Source organism: Maylandia zebra, linkage group LG5, assembly GCF_041146795.1.
Source record: "Maylandia zebra isolate NMK-2024a linkage group LG5, Mzebra_GT3a, whole genome shotgun sequence".
In the NCBI taxonomy this organism is placed as follows: Eukaryota; Metazoa; Chordata; class Actinopteri; order Cichliformes; family Cichlidae; genus Maylandia; species Maylandia zebra.
Window position 1 is genome coordinate 27,691,817 of NC_135171.1, and position 21,362 is coordinate 27,713,178.

At 39.7% G+C, this 21,362-nt stretch overlaps 1 protein-coding gene across 3 annotated transcripts; it reads right to left on the reverse strand.

Annotated features, from left to right (window-relative positions):
* Positions 1-7,349: 7,349 nt before the first annotated feature.
* Positions 7,350-20,333, reverse strand: patz1 (POZ/BTB and AT hook containing zinc finger 1). Of its 3 annotated transcripts, XM_076884161.1 has the most exons (5): positions 18,766-20,328; positions 17,583-17,646; positions 17,306-17,477; positions 11,627-11,839; positions 7,350-11,220 (listed from the first exon to the last, which is right to left on the reverse strand). In XM_076884161.1, exons 1-5 carry the CDS (start codon positions 20,007-20,009, stop codon positions 10,742-10,744), a joined length of 2,172 nt encoding a protein of 723 aa, XP_076740276.1. In that variant the 5' UTR covers positions 20,010-20,328; the 3' UTR covers positions 7,350-10,741. The 3 variants fall into 3 exon arrangements, with proteins under 3 accessions (XP_076740276.1, XP_012773894.1, XP_076740277.1); XM_012918440.5 differs by lacking the exon at positions 11,627-11,839 and having other exon boundaries at positions 18,766-20,324; XM_076884162.1 differs by lacking the exons at positions 7,350-11,220; positions 11,627-11,839 and adding an exon at positions 14,266-15,025 and having other exon boundaries at positions 18,766-20,333.
* Positions 20,334-21,362: the final 1,029 nt, after the last annotated feature.

Genomic DNA, 21,362 nt, shown 5'->3' on the forward strand with positions numbered 1-21,362 from the left:
GTAGTTTAGAGCCTAACATGGTCCCTCTATGCTCTCCTATCAGTCTGCTCTTTCTCTACACACTTCCCAAGATCTTGGTTCTGAAATCATTACTACAGAATGATGGCAGCTTGTTTACAGCCGTGGTTGCCAAACCTTTGCCAAACCCATTCTTTCATCCACAATAAACTGATGCCAGTCCAGCATGACAATGTTTAACAATCATCACTATCATTTAAAAAAGGATCCAAGACAAACCTTGCTGAAATAAGGATCAGCATTAGCACAAACAAACTCTCATAGATCACGTTGACCCTGTAGTTTCACTACATATTTTATCCTTAGTCTAATGTTTTTATTTTCCAACACTGTTTTCTGCATATACTCTATTGCATTTGTAGGCTGGATTGTCTTAATTAGCTACTGTAAACTTAACACTGGGGGAAAATAAATATTAAAGTAAACACATATAAAACCACTGATCACAACACATTTACAGCTCTGAGCTCGGACTGAAGTGGACTAAAGTTTGTGTTCGGGATAGACAATGTTTTGTTCTACTGTACACAGTCCAGTGTTATTATACTCAATAAAGAAACATAAATAATTTGAATAACAACAACAATAATCATCATCATCACCACCATCATCATCATAATACATTTATTACAGCAGCTGGTTATCGCGCACAGAAGACATGAGCAGCAAATATACTTTTATTTATTTTTTGATTTGTATGCGATGATTTATTTAACAAGATATGTGGTGACTGTTAATTGAAGCACAGTTTAAAGATCTACTAATTTATTGCTGAGATTTCATGACATTCAGAGAACTGTGAAGCACATATTTTAAAAATGAGCAACATATTTTAAAGTTCAGTTCAGCAGTGACTTAACACTTTCATGCATGAATTATGACAACCTTGATCAGGATTTTTCTTAAGTATTTTTATTCATCTTTAGGCATTAAAAAAAGATTTTTGAACTTCATTTTTTGAAACATGTACTTTTAGTTTTTTACATGTCCACTTAGGTGGACAACATACCTTTTGACTGGGTGGCAGGGTATGGAGTGACACATCAGTGTCCAATGTAGTGGTTTATGTGCAAGTACACCATCAGCACTGACACAAAAATAAGATTTTGCAAGAAAACAGCCATTGAAGAGCTGTCCAGTGTAGTGACCACTATGTGTGAAAGGGTTGAATATACTGATGCTCAAGCTGTTCAAGCTCTCAAGATCATGCATACCCATAAGGCCACTCAGCTAAACACTGACATCTTTCAAACCTTTCAGGTTTGCTTCCGTTTCATTGGTGTATCAGTAAATTTTATCTTCATCGGGCTGTCAATGAAAACAACATTTTGGAGACAGAAACATCAACACAAAAAAACAAGAAAAAGTTACAAGAATAACAAAAACACATCAGTTAAATCTTTTAAACGTGTAACGAGGGACTCCGTTTGCAGTAACATAACACGCCCATGCTGCACACACAGTCAATAATGGTGTTCTTTTTATCTGTGTATCAGAGCCGCATGACCTTAGCTCATTGTACTTTCTCATGTTTTTCTGTGTGCGTCACAGATTAAAAACGAATTTCTAACCAGAAAACAGACTATACTGGCACAGCTGCAGTGATAGCAACTATGGGAATGTCATGTGCTATGAAATTAACGTGTTTTATGAAACATGATTGATACAATCTCAAGGTCACAGAGTGTATAAATGTGAGTAAACTGGTCTTTGTTGCTTTATCTATCTATTCTAGCTCACTGTAAACCTATACAAATGCATTTAAGGACAAGATTTTACTATTAAAGTAAAAAACTATATGAAACATCCACTGCAGACCTGCAGTATCCTGCCAACAGATCAGAAGCGTTAATTTCTGTGAAAGAGCTTTGTATAAAGAAATCAGCAAAACAGCATTGTCACATATTATTGGATTTTACTTTGATTTTAATAATTTGAGCACAATAAAGATTAAAAATTAGGTAAATAAAGACTGCATTACAGGCTGCATCTATTCAAAATTCACAAAAAAAAAAATACATTACATTTTGCAAATTGATTAAAAAAACAGAAAATAGCAGAACATGCTGCAAAATCAAAGCATCTGTAATTGTAATTGCAAAAACGTACACACAGTACAAATTGTTTTTGAAAGCTATTCTTAAATACAGTGTTTGAGTAAAAGTACAACATTTGTAAAAACATGCTGCAGAACGCCTTTGGCTAGTTTTATGTTGAACTTCAAAAAATATTATGACATTTTAGTTTCATGTCTGTATCTACTAAATAAGGCACAGCTGTAACAGCAGCAGGGAGTGACTGTTTGGCAACATGTACGTGTTTTTATTAATCACTGCAAAGCTTAAAGCATTGGTAAGTGGTAAGATGCCTGTTAGTTACGCAGTGTACACATAAAATATGTTCACACTCAGTATTATTGTATATCTCACTGTAATGAAGTTTGCTATGGTTAAAGATTATGTCCTCACAGTAGTGCTCTATTAAAGTCTTCACCAGCCAGTAAGCTCTTCAAACTTTTTGTCACGACATTTGATGGCACATAAAAGTTATTTGCCTCCAATGTGATATTCAGTAGAAAAGAGCCTGTGATTTGCTGATTTCTAGTCCCTGTTGACTGTAATTTACAATAACAGTAGTGATATTACTTACTCGCCATGCAGTTTGCTTTTAGCATCGGATTCTCATGAAACACAAAAGCCAGAAAGGAGAAAGAAGAAACATTTAAAAAGTGCTGATGGTTAAGAAAATGTCACATAAGACTTTTTTTAAACTTATCTTATTTGTATACTAAATCATTTTTTAACTGAAATTTTTCAGAAAAACATGAGATTAAAAAAATGAAAAACAACACAAAGAAGCTTTTATTCAACAATCCATCCATCACCCATTTTTCTATTTACTTCACTTAATTGTTTGTGCATATGCAAGGAGCTGTTGGAAATTGGAAAACCTAAATGTGGTAAACATAAATATTCAAAGAAAGGGGGAAAAAATCAAAGTATAAAGCTGGTACCTACATTTCCATTAGTTCTTTTTTTTTTTTTTTTTGTGCGCACCAATAATTTATTGCACACGGGATAAATGTTTCCTAAACCCATGATGATGTGCATATAATTGATATTGCATAGACTTTGTTTCTAAATAACAACTGAACTGACCCCATTATAAAAGATATAAGACTAAAAATATCACCCAATGGGTTGATAACATATGTCAATATTAAAATGTGAAAATAAGAACAACCAAATTACAGATTGTCCAAATTGTTTTCTTTAAATTGCCTATTTTGTCAAGTTTGGCTGCTAAAGTTTGTCTATTTAACCTCGCTAACCTTTCTGCAGCACATTCAGAGTTTTGTGAACTACACATGGATGGTGAGGTACAAAACTCCAATCGACGAATCTACCAACCAGCTCATCTGGTCCTTCTTCGTGGCTGTTTTAAGTGTGCGATGGTGGGCTGGGGCTGTTCACAGTGGAAGCCTTCCTGTCACCTATGGCCAGTAATTGCATAAGCATTTGTTGTTTATTAACAGCAGGCACTGCCTTTCAGACACTCTGATCTCTCAGATATTAACAGGAGGATATATTAGGCCAGGGATGTCAAACTCGTTTAACACTGAGGGCCTCATACAGCCCACTTTGATTTTATGTGTGTTGGACCAGTGAAACTGGTACTTCAATAACATGTTTCAGCAATTTCAACTGAAACATGTTATTGAAGTACACACTATCTGCATGGCTTAAATTGTCAGAAGTACATGTGTAAATTTACAGGAGTCTATAATTTGGTGATAGAGGATGTCTTTATCAGCAGGGAAAGCTGTAAAACTTATAAAAATACAGTGAAAAGTCCAAGATTTATGTCCTCCTTCACATTTTCCAAAGCCATCCAATGCACCACATTGGAATCTTGGCTATTTTTATTCTCCTCCATTATGTAAAATGCAAAAATGAACTGATACTGCCACTGTAAAGAAACAATTGTTTTCATTCGTCAGAACTTTTAATGTTGTAACTGACCACACTAGTAAACCTCAGTAAAGATCTAACATAAGTCGCCTTGAGGCGACTTATGTTGTGATTTGGCGCTATATAAATAAAATTGAATTGAATTGAATTGGCAGACTGATGGAACAGACTTTGGATGTAATCCTTGTGGTATTTCTGTGTCCAACAGCTTTACAGTGGCTGTGGCAGGAGGACAACTTAAAGATGGAGTTGGACGACATGCAGTTGGAGCGGGAGAGGTCTCAGGGAGAAAAGGCAAAGACTGTAAAGGATCTGCTCACCTCTCGCTGTGTGCGATGGCAACTGCTGACTCTAGCCATCCCTTGTGCTGGCCTTCAGTTTTGCGGCATCAATGCTGTATGCTTATGTTTCTCTGCCGATATGACAGTTATCAACTTAAATCTGTTCGAAATTGCAGTTTCTAGTTCCCTTTCATCTGTCATCCTCTTGTTCAGCTGTGCTTCTACGCCTTTGACATCTTCCGTGAGTCTGGAGTGCCAGAGGACAAGATGCATTACTTGGCCATTGGTATTGGAGCAACAGAGCTCATCGCTATAACGTTGTGTGTAAGTAAAGTTGCATAAATTAGACTTTACATCTAAAAAGCTCTTGGTTATTGGGTGATTCTAAAAATGTCTTTTAGTTTTACTTCTTGGGCACGATTCTGCACATTTGATCATTTACATAAATAATAAAGAAGTAAAGACTGGGAAAGAGGAAAGAACATGCTCGATACGAAGATTTCATAAAAAATAATCAAACATGAAGAACATTGTTATCAGTTTTTGCTTATTTGCTGTGCATCAGTCCTTCTTGATCGATCGTGCTGGCAGAAAGAAACTTATGGGCTATGGCTATCTACTGATGGGTATCACCATGTGTGTTCTTACCGTCATGTTGTCAATCAAGGTAAATACATTCAGCACATTTCCTCTTCTTCTGTTGTATGTTAGAGGATTCATTCCATCAATCCAACTTTTACAGGATCTGAATTCATGGATCCCGTATGTGAACATCACTCTGATCTTTTGTGTCATTTGCATTTATGAGCTTGGGCCTTGTGAGTTACTCCTTTTTTTTTTTTTTTTTTAACCCAACTCCTATATAAAAGATTTCTGCGCCCATACTTGACTGAGCTTCATATCTAAATAGCTTTTTAATGTTTGAATCTTCTTGCAGCTGGAGTGTCTATGGTTCTCCTTGCTGACCTCTTCCTACAAGTCTGGCGTCCTTCTGCTTATGTGGTTTGTGGGACCATCAACTGGCTCTGCATGTTTGTTATAGGGTTGTTGTTTGGCTATATTGTGGTAAGATAGCCACTGTAGATATACCATAATGTATCTCCATCGTTATATGTGTATTTACTCTATGCCACCCTGCTGTTTATCTAAAAGTCTTTTTTGTGTGTATCCATACAGGATGGACTTGGACAATTCTGCTTCCTGCTTTTTGTGGCTTACTCACTTGGTAGTGGAGCATTTATTATATATTTTGTCCCAGAGACCAAAGGAAAGACAATGGTAGAGATTATGGAGGACTTCAACAAACTGAATTACAAGAACAGGACAGGTGATATTGAAAACACTGATGTTGTTCTTGAAACTAAATTTTAACTTTTTTTTCCCTCATGTAAGTCACCTGTAAGTTGCCTTTATGCAACCAAGTGCAGTTATTGCTTTTAGCAAAATTCTGATAGATTACATATGCAAAGGGCTGATGTTACATTTGTAAATATGTACAATTAAAAATAAAACACATCTTTGATCCTGGTCTCTGCTTTTATAGTTATTCACATAAAACACCAGCAAATTATATACAGTATTAAGATTTATATAGTTTTTCATTCATTTAGTAGTTAGTTTTTTCAGTTTATCCCTTCAATTTGAATACTTGTAACACAGCAATGTTTTGTGTGTTTTAATAAATTTGTAAATAAGTGAAATTATCCTTCTTTTGATGGTAAGAAAAACCACTGAACTTACCAAAATTCTTGAATTATTAGATGAAGAAAATCACCTGGCCCCTTGTCAGGTTCAGATTACTTAATGGTACCTGCAGAAAGATTCTGTCTGCAGTATAGGTGCGTTTCCCATCCTCACATGCAGTTTGACGACAAACCCCCACAACAAATGAACAGAATACAACATAACAAAGACATAAAGCTAATATTAGCATGTCACCTGTTCTCTTATTAGCAAAGGGTCAACACATCAGGTAGATTGGCACGCTTAAGCTACAGCTATCAACTTTACAAATAAATAAATAAACAAAGGTGACAGTCATGCCAAATTATTATTGAATTTATAGGGGCAGTTCATCAGTCTACTTTGAAACAAGCTTCAAGCCCACTGTCTTCTAATTTACTTTGCCTCAACAGCAGCAGGTCTAAAGAACAACTAGGCAGGACCTCCCAGCTTAAGCTGCAGTGACATACATATCAAAGAGTTAAAAAAATGTCTTAAACCAAGTGTTTACAATAGTCTAAATCCCTAAACTTGTGGTTTTACCGTTGTTCATTCTGCATGGCTTATTTGTGCATCTGCATTGTGTTTTAGTTTTAGTGTATTAATTTGTGCTCGTGATTCAGCCCTCTTACGCTTAAAATCTAAAAAGAGTAATGACACAAAGAGGAAGAACATATTCATACTCCATTTTCTTCTTTGAGGTCAAACATCCTTAATTTAAAAAAAAAAAAAAAAAAAAATGACATAAACCAACACTCCATAAATTCAGTAATTTGATTTAAAGTTACCTAGCTGTAGCTTAAGGAAAACAATATAGATCATTTAATTTTACCTTTCAGTTCAGACCCATTTTAATTAAAGTTGTTTGTCTACTTTGTTAGATTAAAACACAGGACACTACATTATTACAGTTATTATCACGATCAAACAGAAGCTATGATGGTTCTCATTTTGTCAAAAAGAGTGGCACTGCGACAAAGTGGGTAATTGTTGGCACTAAAGTGATCATGTGGGTGAAATACTTCACAACAAACCAGGCGATTTAAGTGACCGTGAACACGCCACTGAGTATTTCAGAGAGATTTTCCTCACAACCACCTCTAGGGTTTTTTTAGAGAATGGTGAAAAAAAAAAAAATCCAGTGAGCAGCAGTTCTCTGGGTGAAAATGCCTCGTTGATGCCAGAGGTTAGAGAAGAGCCAGACTGCTCCAAACTGATAGGAAGGCAACAGTAACTCAAACAACTGCTCATTACAAACAATGATCTCCACAAAAGCATCTCTAAATGCACACGAAAAACTGTAAGGAACTGGACTACAGCTGCAAAAGACCAAGTATGAGTAATAACAAGACAACAGTTGGGGGGGCTTAAGTTGCAATTTATTTGATGCTCACCTCTGTACCAAGACAAGAGATGAGACTCAATAACAGAGTACAAAAACAAATATCTATAGAAAAGTAAGCTTATATTGAAATATGTCCAAAGACGTTATAACAAAACATGTAGCTCACATGTTTTAAGAGCAATCGTGTACGATGATAAAATACCAAGTGAACATATTTTACATTTGTGTTTTTATACAAAAGTGTCAATGCGAGTCACTCTGTACAATAATTAACCTATAGAAAAGAGGACCTTTTTTTTTTTAATCCACTGCTGTGCACAATCAGTATTTGGAAGGCACTTCGCAACAGACAAAAAGCACAAAGCAAAAACACCCAGGCCGAAATAATACGTCATGTTTTACACTGGAGTACCAACATAAATGAAACAAATTATACATCCCTGTGGGGGAGGAAAAAAATCAAACCAACTACAAAAAAAGAAAGGTTGAATTACATCCTTACAGCATTTTACACTTGTCTTGAAATAATAATTATGACAACACAACCCTTATTACCTTTCAAAGAGTAAATACTAGTGCAGAGTGGATCAAAAAAGAAAAATCAAAAAAGGTCAGCTGGCAGCCTGAGCGCTACCGGAGCAGAGTTATAGTACAGTGAGCAGTGAAACGACTACTGCCACCAACCAGTGATCGACAATCAGTCCCCACCTCGGCTCGCATGCCAGAACATGCAGTTTACCCTTCAAATGGCCATAACTTAACATCCCTCCACAAAACAGACAAGAAAAAAAACAAACAAAACCAACGGAGAAAAAAAAAAAAAAAAATCTTTTTATGTACAGGACCACCACTTACAAACACTGATCATATTGGTTGGTTCTTTTATATATCTATATATATATATATATATATTTATATATATTTATAGAGGTGTATATGGAAGGTATATACACTTGTTACAATCACAATATAACTATAAATAATAAGGGAATGTACTGAATTTAACAGACTCAATTACCCACAAATAATAATTAAGCAGAAAGCAGGAAACAGATCAAACAGAAAGTCACACACAATTATACACTCTGTTTTTGTTAACAGAGAAACACACACACAGTTTGCTGCTGGACCCAGCCTGATTTGCATCATGATACACTTTTAAAGCACAAAAACAAAACACCAACCAATGAAAAATGAGGTCCACATGACACTAAATCATTAAATTTAGAGCATTAAAAAGAGCAGATCCCTTTCCACAAATGTTTCAGTGCCACCTGTCGGTGTTTTCTGATTCACCACCACTACAACAAAGAGGGATGAAAGAACATTGTGAAAAACTGGGATTTGTGTTTGTCGGTAATTTAATCAATAAAGTGAATTACATCTGCAGATACATGGGTTACTTTTTATATAAATTCAAAGCATCGGCTGGTTTCAGCTTCAAAACACCAATTCTTCGGGTCTTTAACCGTCAGCCACACCGAAGATGTTGCGTTGTGCTTCAAGACACTGTAAAAGGATTTTTTCCCCTACCCTTATAAGCACACATGAAAAGAAACAGCAGTGTTCAGAGGAATGTCTGTGAATAAACACAGTGAGACACCCAGACAGGTACTCTGTGACCATTGCGGCAAGCGCAGCACGCGGCGGCAACAACACAGCAATAGCAATCTAAGAGGAGGGAGAAGAGTAACAGGACACGAAACAATGACACATTAAAGAAAGCCAAATATGTTCTGCTGACTCACAGGTTGGTGGATCACATTGCAAATCTTTCCTCGAACCCTCTCGATGTCTGTTGCACAACACACACAAACAACAAACACGCATCTATATTTAATATAATTTAGAGTGAAAATAATCAAACTGAGCAAATCACAAGATTTTTGTTTTCACACAATGAAAGGGGGAAAAAAGAACTACACAAAATCAAGGGCATTAATAAGTTAATAAAATATAATCTACATTTCTCAAAATATATACCGAAAATATACCTGACCTTGGTCCCTGTTTCATTTACACAACTGATTTAACACCTAAAAAAAAACAAGACTGGGAAACGCTGTCCATGTAGCAGGAAAACAAACCTCAACGCTAACAAGCTTATGACGATTCAAGACAGATTTTGCATCCAAATATGTTAAAAAGAAAAAGAAAAAAAAATCTCATAGGAAAAGCATTCAGGTACACTGTGAAGATCACAACAATAAATGGCTTCCCTCTCCTTAAAGGAACATTTCACAAATAATTCAACTCAACACAAAGGGCTTTTTAAGTGCTTCCTAACACCTACCAGTCCTACTCACTGGCATAAGAACTGACACTTGACACACTGGAAGCAAAAAAAAAAAAAAGGAAAAGAAACAGCATGAAATGCACATCAAGCCTGTTATTAATATTTCTTCTTTAGCATTTAACAGATTAAAAAAAGCCCTGCTAGCAAACTTTAAGCCAAATTAAATCTCTTTACTTAAGAAAAAAAAAAGTCCTCTCTTAAAGGTAGTAAGTAAGGTAATGAATACAGAATTTAGCCCTCTTGTTGCTCTGAGGTAAAGACATCTGTTTAAAGACTTAAGGGGAGCGTAAGGATATAAAGCATTAAAAATTCACTGTGATGGCCATGGGTCTATTAACCAAGTACACCAGAGTAGGTGAAGTGAGCAAAAGGACAAAGATTACTTTACGTTTTAACGATGCAGTACAGAATTCATCTCAAACATGGGGATTTAACTGTGATTGGTAAATCACACATAAAAGCTGAAAGCCCTTTTCAGACGTGCGCTCCTTTGACTGAATGTCTTGGTCACTTTTCTTTAACAATTACCAAACTCGTTAGGTCAGACCTACAAGCGTTTATCCATCATGAATTCCACAAGAGAGACCTTGCTTCTAATAAGGAGTGTGGTTAATTACTCAATAACAGCAATACTTAATGCCACAAGCACAAAAATCTACTTACGGGAAACAGTGGGCTGAGTCTTTACACCAAATGGCTCTCTGTCATAGGAACATTAATGTTAAAGTGACCCATGTCTGAATTGTCTGATTGCCATCACTTTAACAAACTGATAAATATAATCAGGGTCTGAAAAGGGCTTTAAAGAAAACAGAACTTCGACACATCCCTAGCGGTTAAAGGAAATAAAGCCTTCACGTAATTTCTTTATAAAGCAAAATGCCAGACACATACATAATCTGGAAAAGTAGAAAAGGTAGGAATTATATGGCAGTCTTTCACAAAAATATTGGATACACATTAACCAACATGACAAAAAAAGAAAAAAAAAAAAAGTAGTCTTGAGGCAAAGATATTCCCAAATACAGAGTATCTTCTGTGGGCAACCCAGCTTTGTCCTAAGAAAAAGTGGCTTTCCTGCAACTTGTAAAGCCTCAAGCAAAAAAGGTCACTTTCCTCCAAAATCAATTCCACTTTGACCCACCTCAGCGTCCACCAGTGAAGAGGCAAAAGCTGATTGAACTATCTGAAAGCCAAAGGACTCGAGCAGAGACATGTTTTGTTGAGGGGAGAAGGGAGACGTCAGGGAAGGGGCTATATCACTCAAGCTGGACCCCGAAACGCCCTGGACCTTCTGGGCTTTGTGAACTCTGTGCTGGTGCTTGTTGAGGTAGGACTTTGTGCGGAAAGCCTGACCACAGATCCCGCAGATAAATTTCTTCTCAGGGTCTGTCTTGGCTTTAGATGCCTCTGGAGAGACCAAAGCCCCCGCAGAGGCGCCATTGCAGGGCAAAGAGGGCATCTCGAGTTCTGGTCCGTCGGTTTTGTGTGGAGATTTAAGCTCTTCGCTGTTGGACAAATCCCCGAATGAAGGATCTGATTCTTCCGATTCCAGGTGAGGACATTTACCAGCGTTTTCCTGCCCGTCTGAGGTAGATACAGCATGGACATGAAGAGGGAGGTGAGGCAAAAGAAAGGGGGGGGGGGGGGGGGGGGGACAAATGGGAGAAAAAGAGAGGCATGAATTAGGCTTTAGGCTTTCTCAAAAAACATCTTTAATCCATTTGTTGGCTGGCACCTGAAAAGAAATAAAATGTAAACTTCGGGGGTCACATGAGAAAGCACCAAGCACGGGCAGAACCAGTTACGATGACTGAAAGACATGAATAATTAAATACAGTTCTTTCCAAAATGTGGCTACAGCATTTAACTACACAGTCATCTAGCTCAGTCCATTTGCCCGGTGTCCACTGAGAATTCTGCTGTGCTCATCCAACCAATAGGCCATGCTAGCACCATGCCCCCACCCACCCTCCTGCTGGACTGTACTGACCTGTGACAGGCCCATGGACGGGGAAGCCAGGCACCCCGCCAGAGCGACACTCCCAGAAATATGGAGCCCCACCTGGCTTCCCCATGAGCAGCTCAGGCTGCAAGCAGAGGGTTGAATGGCCAGGCTGGGGAAGAACTGGGTGTCCAGAGAGCCCATGAAAGCGCCCCTCTGCCTCAGACGAGGTGAGAAGCAGCTGGCGACTGGCGCACAGGTCTACACAGCACCCAGCCAGGGAGAAAGGAAGGGGGAGGGACAGATATAACAGGCCGGTGGAAACCATACGGACAAAAATACCTTTACTTCATCACTAGTGTTAATGCTGTTTGTACACAGTATACTAGACATGTACAGTACTGAAAATGAGCCCATGCTGAGTGAGTCCCTTCACTAAAGCTGGCGTTGATGAATGAATTAACCTTTTCCTCAGCTCACAGTCAACAAACAATAAATCCCTAGCTGCCTGACTGCTTTAATCAAACTGTGCCATTTCATTATAATCCTTGCTGAAACTTGATTTGTTAAACACAGGTGCAATTAAAAAAACTACACGGGATCCTTTGATTGCACATGCTGGCTCACTAAAGCAGCTAAAGAATGGAGCCAGCAATTAATGTCACCAGATGCATCTGCGAATCCAGCTGTATCTTGTCACAATGCCCCCCCAGGGAGAGAAGTGTAACGTTCACACGTCTCACTGGTCCTGTGACACGAAGTGAAGGTTACAGGTAAAAGAACAAAAAAGAAGTAGAGGGGAAAAAAAAAAAAAAGGGGGGGGGGGGGGGGGGGGGGGGACGTGTGCTTGTCAGTGGTGTCGGTAAATGTCTGTATAACCAGGGGCGCACATAAGTGGTCCGCAGGTGCGCATTCGCTGTTAAAATAAAAGATGCACACCAGATAAGAAGTAGCAACGCGCGTTTGCGCACATAAAATTTTCTGGAGGACAGACATTTGTTTAGAACTCTTAAAGATGTCGAAGAAGCTCCTTTAAGCAATTACTTTGGTGTTCCTCCACCTCCAAAGAAATGTCAGAAGGAGTCCGAACCGCAAAAGAAGCGCGTATTCTCGGAAAAGTGGTTGCAGGAGGTGAGCTGGCTTCAAACAAATGATGAACGCACAGAGCTCTAGCGGACAAAAACAGCGCCTTTTATAAGTACGCGAACGCGCGTTGCAACTTCTTATCTGGTGCGCAGCGCGTCTTTTATTTTGACAGCGAATGCGCACCTGCGGACCACTTATGTGCACCCCTGTGTGTGTAACTGTATTTCCCTGTATTTAAGTTTTACAGCCTTTTCTGCTGATGAAAACCTCCCGCATTCATTCTATACTGAAGTTGTGAAGAACTAGAGAAATTGAAAAGTTCATGTCTTCCTATTATGTATTATTGAAATTTCTAGGTTTTTTGTTTTGTTTAAAACAACAACAACAACAACAACAACAACAAAACCCAAAAAACCTTGTTTATAAATAAAGGACAGTCTGACCAAATACCTAACAGAACTTGTTCTTTAATTTTACACATTTAGCAAGTAGAAAAACTGAGACCTACAGTCGAAACTGCACTTCTCCATATTATATGTTAATATCTAATTGCTTAAATGTTTAAATGTCTTTACACCGACAGAAAGGAGAGTTTTGCTGGTCCAGTACACTTAAAGATCAAATTGGCTGTATGTGGCCTATGAGGTAAAACAAGTTTAACTTATCTGGTATAAACATGCTTTTTTTGTGTCATTTCAACAGAAGCTCACTTTCCTTTATAAGGTTTAGAAGTTTAAAAAAAGAAAGAAGACCAGCTATCCCCCAAACTAGATCCTGACCAATATTATCAGTTAATATTGTCCAATCACAGATATATAATCAATAACGGTGGGCAACTTTTCAGATATATATATGGAAGGCTTCTTTTAATGAAATATAGTAAATATAGTGCTGCAAGTTTGTGACATATATTGCTGGAAAAAAAATTAAATTTTTTAAGTAAGAACATCATTTTCCCTTTTTAGTATCAGAGCTTAATATATAGTGTAGTAATAGTGCTTTCTAATAGCTCTTTGACTAAAAGGTATGCATTTTCTGAAAAGACAGTTTGAAGTTGCTATTATAATTGTGACTGCTGCACTTAATTTTACAAATGCCACATATAATTTCAAAGCATCCTGCAGTGGTTCTTGGGATTCTCATGCTTAATTTGCACCTGTGACAGGTAAGAGGTGTGAATTTTAGAACCCTGTTGATGTTTCCACTGACATATTATGTGTAGTTGTTAATGTAATCCATTATTTTAAAAGCCCAAGTCATTAAATTGTAAATCAACAGAAGACAGCATTTTCTTTGATATTACATTTAACCACTTGTGGGTTCGGTTCACAGTTTCTCCAACAGAAATGGCACAACTACGAAAATTTCAATGAATCCAGGGCAAATGGAGCACACGTTAGGACGATCATGCAACACTGTGCATAGCCCAACAACAGTTGATGAACCAGCCAAGCAGATACAGACACTGTTAACCATACGGCCATGGCCATGCTGGACAGACACACGCGTACAAATAAAAGAAATGTGAATTAGTATGCGACCTGCTAACATGGTTGAGAGTAAAAAAAAAAAAAAAAAAAAAAAAAAATGGTCAGCTTAAGAATTACAAAAAAAAGGATAGATCTTCAGTTATTCCAAGTGGCAACAGGAATATGTAGGCAGTTTTCAAAACAAAACAGGGTTTAAAAGAATAGTTGTACGTACACATCACATTAGAAATAAAGCCTAAAGTTTGAGATGAGTCCAGGATGTTAAAAGATAAATTAGTTCTCCAACTACCAAACAGATTTAATGCTCTAGGGTGTGACAATAGTTTCCCGCAGCCCTACCACCCCGACCTTTGGCATGAGTCACGAAGCTGGCCTGAGCTCACTGGCATTTCCAGCTTTTTATGTAACACTGACCGCATGCCTAATTAACCTGGATATCATTAATAAAAAAATAAAAAAATTGGTGCCACAGTTAGAGAATAATTACAGCAACTGTCGTCACAGAGACGTGCAATACTTGACAAATGAAGGTGCAATAGTAAATGTTTCAGCAAAAAGCTTGGAAGCAGGAGCTGATGTATGCGTGTGTTAACATATACAGAGATGCAGCAGCATGTTTCTCCCCCCCCAAAGAAAATAAATAAATAAACGGCCGCAGAACAAATGAAAGCCAGAAACATGAAAGTTTGGGATGGGGCGGGCGGCTGCTTGCCTTCCACTGAGCACTGGCGTCCCATGTGGTAAGGGTTGCCGTTGTGCATCTGCAGTTCCCCCCTTGGCTCAGGGAAGGTGTGCATTGTGGCAGAGGGGGGCAGTGGAGAACCGTGGTGTGTCTTTATATGCACCTTAAGGTAGGATGCGGTGGAGAAACCTGGGACCAAAGGAACAAAGAAGAAGGAAGTTGCTTGACACACTGACATCCCCGCCTGTGAGAGAGGTGTCCTGAAACAAAGGCGTACTGTTCGAGTTTGCTCCCACTCCATGATTCATTTCTGGATGTGTGGTGAACTGAGAATTGTACTGCTCCACAATGTCAAACAACAGAGCTTCAAACAGTTTTTTTTGTATTGTCTGGACTTGTAAAAATAAAGACAACATAATAATACTACAGTTTTACTAAGCCCCTGGGAGGAGAAAGGGCTTTTCCCATGGATCACAGTTCTTACAGATGGAATGACTCCTTTAAAAACACACTGAAATCAGTCTAAATATAATTAGATTTCTCCAATAAATTTTCAACAGTACTGAAGACACACGTCAGAACAGTAAATAATCAGGTCAGCCAGAGGAGTCCAACCTGCATGATCACTACTGGCCTGTTAGAGACTCTACTGAGTCTCACTCTCTGTAAAGGCCTAAAGATGCAAAAACCAGACACGTGAAGAAACCTTCAACATGTATGACTGAGACTGTAAGCACCATATGAAATTCAATGTTCAGACATGCAATTGCAAAAAACTAAAATCTGAACCCTCAGCAATTTCCAGGATACCTGAAATGACCGTCGTGACTTTAGTAGATCATTATAGCAACTTTTGCTGAACACCTGATGAGGACAAGGTTATGTTCAGAGTTTTGATTTAAAATCGACTGCAAGAGTAATTTTTTTGTCATTTCTTTTATTTAAGTGTGACACACGCACACCATCTGCTGAAGAACTGCATTTCATACATGCAACATGTTGAGCTGCACATGACTAATAACACTAAAAGAAGCCGTGAAGTTACAGCAACCCAAACTGTATGCGTCACCATTGTTGCAGGACTTTGCATGCATTCAGTTGGAGATGTCGAAAATGTGAAAACCTGCCCTTTATGTTCGGTCCCCAACCAGCTGCCAAGTCAGTTTTACAATACTGGAACCGCAGCTAATAAAACAGACTGACCAGTTCACTAATTTAGTCACAGGCTCTTAATCACCAGGAATAATCGAGTGATAAAATCCACTTTGTTTTGATCTGGCCACATCTCGCATCAGGCTGTGAAAAAGTATGAGGCGTGAATGCACAGAGTAGTCTTTAATATTTAAGTGCGTCGAGCTTAGTTTCACACCAGTTCTGTGCTGCTGTCGCATTAGAAATGAACTGCGTCGCTGAGAGCACACGGAGCGCTTAAATAAGATCAAACAGATCACACATTTTTGGCAGCATTGCCAAATTCCCTCATTTGCAGCAGAGTGGACTTCCAAACTTTTTTATATTCTTTATCACCCATTTATCTGACAGTGTCTTCGACTGATATGAAATGACGCATCAAACACCCTCTTATACGAGTGCACGGCCTGGAGCAGAAAGTTGGTCAGCACTGTTCTGAACCCCCCCAAGTCTGAGATCAAGTTTTAGGTTTTTCAATCTAGCCAATGATAAGAAAAACTCGCTTACTTAACTGGAATTACAGTACGCACTTCTGGGCTGTGAGTGATTAATGAAGCCTCCCCAATATAGGATTTTTAGGACAGAGAGATATTTGGCGATTTAAAAATCTGATATTCCAATATGCTATTCCTTCTTTTTTTAGACAAACGGATTTTGCCCAACAGTTATAGTTGCTGCTGTTGTTATCAGGGAACATTCAGAGTAATGGAGGAACAACTGATGGACGTTTTTCCCCACTTGTCTTCTTATTTCCATTTATTCACCATTATAAATGCTGATACTGGCTGATAATATTGGACCACCAATAAATCGGTCAGGCTTGTTTGTAAATCAGACTGATCTGTCTATGACTGTGATTCAGATGAAGATCACAGCAGATTTTATGGATAATCAACAGAGAAAAATTTGAGATGTAATTTTACATCCATGTAGTGAAGTTAATCTTCACAAACAGATTCACTGCCAGATTATGTTATTCAACTTCAACCCACAAGCTACAAGAGCAACCAACTAAAAAAAACAACTAAAATCTCTTATATAATCAAAATCTTACTTTTAAATATCACAAGATCACAAGGCTAGTACATCAACCATAACTCTAGACTCGTGTCTTATTTTTCCTAAAAGCACATTTACCAATATATCAAATAATATCAGTCTGTATATTGTGAACATCCAGGACGTCAGCACCCTCTGGATATTGATCAAGATAGGGGGTAGAAAGGTTTCAGATTTCGAACCCGAGTACAACGCTGTTTTGTTTTTTGAAGGAATTACCTTTGTTGCAAATGCCACAGTAGTTATGAGTTCCTTCACTGTGTTTCTTGAGATGGTCTGTCATGTAGGCAGCTCGCAGAAACTTGCCGCAAACTTTGCAGGGGATTTTGTCCTCGTGGCATGCAAGGTGAGAGCGGAGACGATCTCTTGTGGCAAAAGAGGCATTACAAATCTGAAAGACAGAAATCACTGAGCTAATGCCTCTCACAGTAGAAAAAAAAAAAGAAACTCATTAGATGCGGCTATTCACTAAGTAAGACAGACATATTGATCCTACCTGGCACTTGTGAGGTCTCTCTGTTGTGTGTACTTGTTTGATATGTCCATTCAGGTGGTCTGGTCTGAAAGAAAACAGTGCAAATTAAAGTCTGTGCATCATGAACTGATATGCCTGAAATCAGAACTCCCTGTTAACCTGTATGGAACTCTGTATATTAGTACTATATTAATTTCTCAATTGCATGAAAATCAATCACGAGAAGGAAGCTACTCAAATTAATTACATTCATTCATGTCTCAGAGAGCTGTCCTCCCACAGTGTGCAAGCTGGCAACGAGGTACAGGTGAGCTGTATGACATTAATATAACAAAGGAGTCCTTAAGAGGCTCCTTTGTTTTAAAAACAAAATAATCAAATCAAGGCTGAAGGTAAAGCAGCCTTTTCCTCAAAAGAGGGTTTACTAATAACATTAACAGTGTCACTGTTCTATTGAGGGGCTCTAGGAAGCCAGACTGGTGACCCTGTATGCTCACCAACCTGAAGCCAAAGTAGCTTAAGAGAAAACATAAAAGTATGTCTTCACAAAGGCGGCCAGTAAGAACTCTTCAGTCATACCTGTGCTGAGACACACAAGATTTCTGGAAAATTTGTGGAGAAAAAAAAACAAAAAAAAACTGCTGCTTTCTTCATCATGTCAGAAACATTAACCTCCAAAGCAGTAGGTGGAGGCAGTGAGCTAAAACCCAACCTTCAACTGGTTTGAGTATCTGAAAACAAAACATAGTGGTGATACTTTAACGATTACTTACACTGGTTATCCTGAATTTGACAGCTGTGGCAGGACGCATAGTGGGAGGTAAAGTAGTGATAATGTTATATGAAAGGTGCATGCATGGCTGCACGGCAGTAGTTAGAAACCATGGACAAGATCCTTAGCTGTTGGAAAGATGGTGGCGTCTGTGCATCTCTAAAAGCTGCTTTGACTGTTATATATAGAAGCACTCACTTGATACCGTCACATAATGGACTAAATTACATGTGCTGATTTACACATGTACCTTTAATTATATTAAGGAACAACAAAGCACATTTCTGTCTGGGATGATCTGGAAATTTAGGGCATTAAGACCCAGTAACAGCACTGTGTGTGGTTTTTGTTTTGTTTTTTACAACTCCCAACAGATTCTGACCAATTATCATCATCATCATCATCATTATTTATACATCTCATTCAACTCACCTTGAAAACCCTTTACCGCAGCTTTGGCACACATAGGGTTTGCCAACTGAGCCGTCGTGGGAGCGCACATGGTACGACATCCTGTCCTTGCGTTTGAACCGGAGCCCGCACACATGGCAGGCGTATGGCTTCTCCCCGGAGTGGGAGAGCTTGTGTCGGTTCAGGTGGTACACGTCGCGGAAAACTTTCCCGCAAATGTCACAGCCGACGTGCCGCCTGGTCCTCTCTCTCTTGCGGCCGTTGTCCAAGGCGAGGCCTCCGTGTAACTGCACGCCGTTTTCCAGCAGCCCGGGCTGAGATAGAAGAGAAATTCCGGCCGGGGCTGACAGGCTGTCGCTGAGGTTGTTTACAGCCCCGCTGGAGGCTCCGTGCTGCGCTTCGTGGTTCTTCAAGCGGGAAGCCTCGGTGAAAGCTTTGCCACAGGTCCCACAGGGAAACAGTCCGTTGTCTTTCTGGGGGCTGTTGTTAAAGTGAACAGCCTCCACGGCTCCGCCAGCTTTCTTTGGTCTCCCCCTGCACCGTTTCGACCCCGGGGAGCCAGCGTCGTGAGGAAACGCGTTCCCCGTTATTTCCGCGGATGGGGAGACTGGCAGTCCCTCAACGGGCTCCAACATTGGCACCGACGACTCGCCGCCGTCCTCCAGAATCGCGGCCGCGTCTTCACCTCCGTCCACATGCATCTGCATGCTGTTAGCAAAGCTCTGACCGTTCACCAGCATTCCCGTTCCGTTTACCAGACCCTGGTGAGCCACCGGGAAACCGAGCTCCGTGGCCCCCGTGGCCTGGAATAGACTGGCATCTCCTCCCCGAGAGGTCGGGACGAGGATTTGTACGTTAGACTGTTTGATAACCTCCTGACATATCTCAATAACCGAGCGCATCAAAAGAAATTTGGCAGCTGTCATCAACTCCGGGAAACACTCCAGTCGGACCACGATCCTAGACGTGTACGCGAAGTCCAGGATGTCTTTAAAAACTTTCGGGCTGATCGTATGCATCTCCAGCTCCTTGGCGTCGCCGTCGCCCTCAGTCTGACGGCTGAAGACCGACTCGAAGTACTCGCTGCAGGCGGCTAATACTGCTTTATGGGCAGGGAAGCTTTCCTCGCCGACGCGCAGGATCACATCGCAGAACCTGCCTCCATCTTTCCTCTGAATGTTGAGGTTGTGTAGCATCTCCGCACTGTGCTTGCTCACCTGGTAGGTGTACGAAGAAGTCCAAGACGGCTCTGCTACTTTCTCCATGCCGAATTCATCCAATAACAATGGTTGTTGGCGACAAAGGTCGGAGAAATGGCAGATTATGCGTGAGGATTTCGATCAACCGAAAGCAGCTAGCTACAAAATCCAAAACCAGCCGCCCCTCCCGTCGTTTTAGCATCTAACGTTAAAGGCTAGCAGTAGCAGCAGCAGGGAAAAATGGCAGCCCCCCAGCTTCCTGTGAACTTTGACCCTGCTTTCTTCAGGGTGGGGGTCGCTCGCTTTGTAATAATAAAAAATATATATCGATATCAGTGCTTTGACAATGAATGTGTATTTTTTATTTTTCTCTGGTGGGATCAGCGCTGCAGCAGTACTCCGGCGCTGCAGAGGTCTTTCATTTCTTCATGCCTTATGTTTGTACGCAGGTCTCTTCCTGCCTGCTGTCTGTGAAAACCCCTCCCCCAACCAGCCAACCACAACCCCCTCCTCCCGTCACTCTTTATGAGCGCTGTCTGTGAGCCTATTCAAAACACATGCAGAGCACAATGCACCAGTCACTTCAGGTAAGGGTCGAGCTGCACAAGGCAATACAACTGTACTTATTAAATATACATCTCCACTGATGAACTGTAGCAATAATTTGGCTGTTTACCAGTTTTAGAAATGGGGGGGGGGTGTTAATATTCCTCAAGTGGAAAAAAAAAAAAAATCACTAAATTACCGAGGTTGTCCACTCATCTGCTGACACAGAACACTGCAGGCTATTTACCACAACTCACTGGGCGACTTCAATAGTTACACTTTGCTAGAACCAGATTGGACCCCTTTTACTTGTAGAATAGCCATAATTATTCATAACAGACTTCAACAAGGTGCAGGAAACAGATGTTGGGTCATCATGCACCACGTAGTTGCTGCAGATGGACATCCATGATGTTGGAGCTGGTGACTGGAGTCCACTAGAGTAACATGGCAGTGATTCTGGTGTCAAGTTTGAGAATGAGCTTTGTGTATATCATCCTGCTGGAAGCGGCCATCAGAGCACTGGCACACAGTGGTCTATAAAGGGATGGACATCAGGAAGAATACTTGTGTAAGAAGACCCAAGTAGATCAGCAGTTTCTGAAATGTTCAGTGCAGCCCATTTAGCATGACATGTTCAAAGTTCAACCCCAATCTGATGCTCCATTTAAACTTCAGGTGATCTTCTTGATTACATCTACATGTCCAAATTAGGATGTTGCCATGTGACTGAAACCAGTATCTAATCAGACAGCAGCTGAATAAATGTACCTAATAAAATGTTTAAGTGTATATACCCACAAAGACTGAGTGCAACGATCAATCCACACACCACCACCTTAAATATTTCACAAGTACTCAGGATAAAATAAA